At 35.4% G+C, this 4,273-nt stretch overlaps 1 protein-coding gene across 1 annotated transcript; it reads right to left on the bottom strand.

Annotated features, from left to right (window-relative positions):
* Positions 1 to 1,466: 1,466 nt before the first annotated feature.
* LOC131636014 (U-box domain-containing protein 19-like) lies at positions 1,467 to 3,971 on the bottom strand. The gene has a single exon (XM_058906648.1). The coding sequence runs from the start codon at positions 3,782 to 3,784 to the stop codon at positions 1,706 to 1,708; it is 2,079 nt and encodes a 692-aa protein (XP_058762631.1). The 5' UTR covers positions 3,785 to 3,971; the 3' UTR covers positions 1,467 to 1,705.
* Between the last annotated feature and the right edge of the window lie 302 nt (positions 3,972 to 4,273).

Genomic DNA, 4,273 nt, shown 5'->3' with positions numbered 1-4,273 from the left:
TTACATAACCTAAAAAATACCTCAAAACAATTGCTTTATATGATTTGAAATCATAAATAATAGACTCAACACTAACACTTGTATTAAATTTTTTTGGTTATCAGTTGTATTAATTTTCCTTTCAATATCTCTCATGTTATCTCGTAAAAAATCAGGTTCAATTTTATTTTTTAACTAAGTCTTGACAATTTTCTTTGTTGAAAATGATCTTTCAATTATATAGTAGAAATTGAAAGAGTCGTGATCAATCAATAAATAAATTTCAATTTGTCCAATTACAACCAAAGACGAGTATAATTCTTAAATAATTGATAAATTATTTAAATTTGATTCTTGACGGGGCTCAAATAGTAAATCTCATCTAATTAATATTTTTCTACAACAAATTCATCTTTATCTAACTAGAGGTATAAACCATACATCCTATTATGGGGATCACATGGAGTCGCAATTCATCTATGTAAAGCTCATAGTATATACAAAACATGACCTTAAATTAAAAAAACACTTATGGACAACATGAATTAAAACAACAGCAGCTATTTTGTTTCACTTCATTCTGTTCTGTGGAGTCTGTACAGTAAAAATGGTTAAAATTTCTATATCCTGTCTTCAAAACTTCAACCCTTATCTGCTAAAACTAAGACACACATCATGTTTCCTTTTGTTATGGTTTTGTCCTTATTGAAGAAAAACAAGGACACTTTGTCCTCATTAAATTTTGAAGAAACAATGCAAAATATTTAAGATTTTGTCTTCTATTGTAATGTAATTAATTAAGGTAACAATCTTTGAAGACATAAAATACACCATTTCTACTTCAAAATAAAAACCCTAAAATTAGAAAAATGCACAAAGGAGGTTTAAAAAGCAAAATCTACAAAGCTTCAGCTGGTCTGGTTAGTTGAGAAATGAAGGATAAAGAAGCAATTTGACCATAAGTAGAAGGTACTATTTTAGTATTTTCTAACATAACCGAAAAAAAAGAAAGTAAAGGGGTGGCCATTTTCCATTTTCCCAAGAGAGAGTTAGTCCATTTTCCATCAGAAAATAAGCATATTGATATCCAATGGATCTTAAAAAGTTAAGTTCAAAGAGAGAAGTTATAAAGAATAAAGCTATATTAGTGATGCATGTCAAGTCTTTCTTAAATAAACCATTAAAAAAAGGAAGTATATGCAGGACAACCTCCTTGTTTTGAAGTTAAGGGGCAGAGTCAAAAGGTATACACAATTTGAAAAAGGCCCTGTATGTCCTTAAATGTAAGTACATACTGTACATGATGCATGGTTCAAAACTTCAATGGCAGATTTGCTGATAAATAATCAATTTATATTCCTCTCACAAGTGTTATCCGTACGTAAGAATCCTAATTTGGAATAGTATCTATCTAGAGACACATTTAAAAGTAACCAACCATGGTTAATTGGCCAAAGTATCAAAATAAACAAAAAGAAAACTTGAAATAATGTTTACTGACTTATTCATTAATTTCACACCACTTTATTTCACAAGTATACCAGATACAAAATAATCATAAGCTTCCAGTGTATAAGTTGAAGCTCACTTATTAAAACTAGCTCCCGAGGATAAAAAACACAGAGAGCTAGTTTCACAAAATCTCAATTGTTCCAATAATAACCAATCCTATGTATGTTACAGTATTTACACAAAAAAGTATAAGTATATATTCACAAAAAATACCCTAATTCCTAAGTTCCAACCCATTCAATTGACGCAAAATTGAAGAACCTTTCAATCTAGAACTTGTTGTTTCGTTGAAGTCCTGTAGAATCTGAATGAGAAAACGCGCTTTCTTAGCAGCATGAGCAGTACCATCAGTAAGAAGCGAGTAAAGCAAGGGCATAAGCGTAATATCCTTAGCAAGAACACCAACAACATCCGCACCAACATTAACACAAAGGGACAACAAAATCGAAGCACAGTGTTCCTTCCCAGCACGCGAAGTAGCAGATCGCAACATCCCAGTAATTAACGTTAGCGCCGAAGCTTCCAACACAGCGTTCGCTCCATCGAAATTCTCAGCAAGTGCCGCAATAACAGCCAAAGCTTCAGTAACAAGTTCCTCTTTATAGTTATACGAAGGTTGTAGAATTGAAACAAGCGCGTGAACAGCACCGGCTTCAATCACGCGTTGGTGATTCCTCGGTAGCAAAAGAAGTCCGAAAATCGCAACAACAGCGTTCTTTTTCCCGCATGTTGTTCCTTGTTTAACTAACTCAACTAAACACGGAATCGCGTCTTGATTTTCACCTATTGATTTTCTGTATTCTTTCACTGAACAAAGATAGAAGATTATAGCTGCTGCAATTTGTTGGGCCTCAAGACTAAGCCCATTTTTAAGTACGGATATAATGGGCTTTAAACCATTATGGCCCATTATATTCTCAGGCCCGTTACCATGCTTTGAAAGCTTCATCAAAGCAGAGATAGCATTCTCTTGCGTCGTTTTATCTTCCGTGGCTAAAAGTTCCAACAATGGCGGCACCGTTCCAACTTCAATCAAACACGCTCTGTTGAAAATACTCGACCTAGTTAACAAACGAATCTCGTAAGCTGCTTTGTTCTTCTGTTTCTCTGTTCCGAACACGAGTCTTCGTGTGAGAAACCATGACAGAAACTGCATAGCATGTGCTGCTGCAGAACTACCTGGTGAAATTGTTTTGGTTATATCTCGGTTGCGGTTACATGATTTGGAAAATGAAACTCCGTTGTCGGTGCAAAATTGTTGGATAAGCTTCTTTAGCGTTGTGTTTGGGACTAACTCTGTGCTGTTAAGATTTTCTCCTGTTTTGGGACATGTTTTGTTTCCTGCTTTAAGCCATTTATAAATTGAGGCACGGTCGTAGGTTTGTCCGGTTGAAATTGTTACTGGATCTGTCATCAATTCGAGTGAAATTGGACATCGGAAATCGTCTGGATTCAGACATGTTATAGATATTATCTCGGTGCTGATACGAGCTTCGGATTGATCTGAATTTTGATCCAGTGATTCGAATTCGAATATCACTACCCTACAGTAGCTTAAAAATCCAACCAAGCTACTCAACAATGGAAGTTCACGTTCGTTGCAATCACGATACTCTAATAAGCTTATCTCGTTTTCTATGAACTTGATTTCTTTGTTGCAATCGTTCCAGTTTTTGATTTTTAAGTAATCGAGAATCTCCTGCATGATATGAAGTTTTGGCTCTGTTCCTCTCTCGAATTGATGAAGAACTGAATAGAGTTTTTTCGTCGCAATCTCGTCACTGGGGTTCACTTCAAATTTAGCTTTCCTCGCTTGCTTTGCTACCATCTCAACTAACTCCTTCACTTCGTCGCAAATTTCGATTCTGTGTAAAGGCAAAACGTCTAGGGATGTTGCGACGGCACGAATAAGAGAGCAAAATTGTTCCGCCACTTGTTTCGATTTCGAGAGCAATAAAAGGTTAGCACCTTCAAGAGTACAATCTTGCATTAAGAAGTGAATCTTTTGTAAAGTGAAGTGAAGCTCTGAGAAAGAGATGATAATTGAGTTTGGGATTATGGAGCAACTGTCTTGAATTTCGTGGAGGAATATTGAAATGATGGAAATTTGACGTATTATTTCTCTTGCGTTTCGTTTTTGTGTTGGGAATATTTGAGGTTGGAAATTGCATATGGTTTGCGAGAGAGTGATTAGAGAAGCAACGAGTGTTGCGGTGGATATTCCTTCGCAAGGATGAACCGCCGGGAATGATAGGATGCGGCGATCCCTATGATTAGAAAGATGAGTATTCATTCTAATTGAAGTAAAACAAATTACACATAATTAGTATTTTGGATTTGGTTGTTATTATAGGAAGAGATTCGACATAAGCGTGTGTTGCTGCTGACTGTAGAATATTATGGACGCGTGGCGGGAGTATGGACGTGATAATGGTATCTGATGACTAGGATTTGGTTAAGGGAGAAAGAAGTAGGGAGTGAGGAAGATTCGTTATGGACACGTGGAAGGTTAAGGTTGCTGTAACTAAAATTATTTATCTGTTTTTGTGGGTTGTTTAATCTACAATATAAGAAAGTTAACTGATCTGGAAAATACCATTTTGCCCCCTTGCTTCCATGTTGTGCCAAGTGGACACCTTAATTGCCAAGCTTCCCAATCTACTGTCTGGAATGGAATCACGTTTGGTATTCAAATACAAGCTTTTATGAATATTTTTATTTTATTTCTTTCTTGGAAAGACAAATCACAACTTTAATTCAAATATTTGTACTTTAGTTTTCT

Source organism: Vicia villosa, linkage group LG1, assembly GCF_029867415.1.
Source record: "Vicia villosa cultivar HV-30 ecotype Madison, WI linkage group LG1, Vvil1.0, whole genome shotgun sequence".
NCBI lineage: Eukaryota > Viridiplantae > Streptophyta > Magnoliopsida > Fabales > Fabaceae > Vicia > Vicia villosa.
The sequence above is the reverse complement of the archived record's forward strand: the minus strand, read 5'-3'. Positions and strand labels throughout refer to the sequence as shown.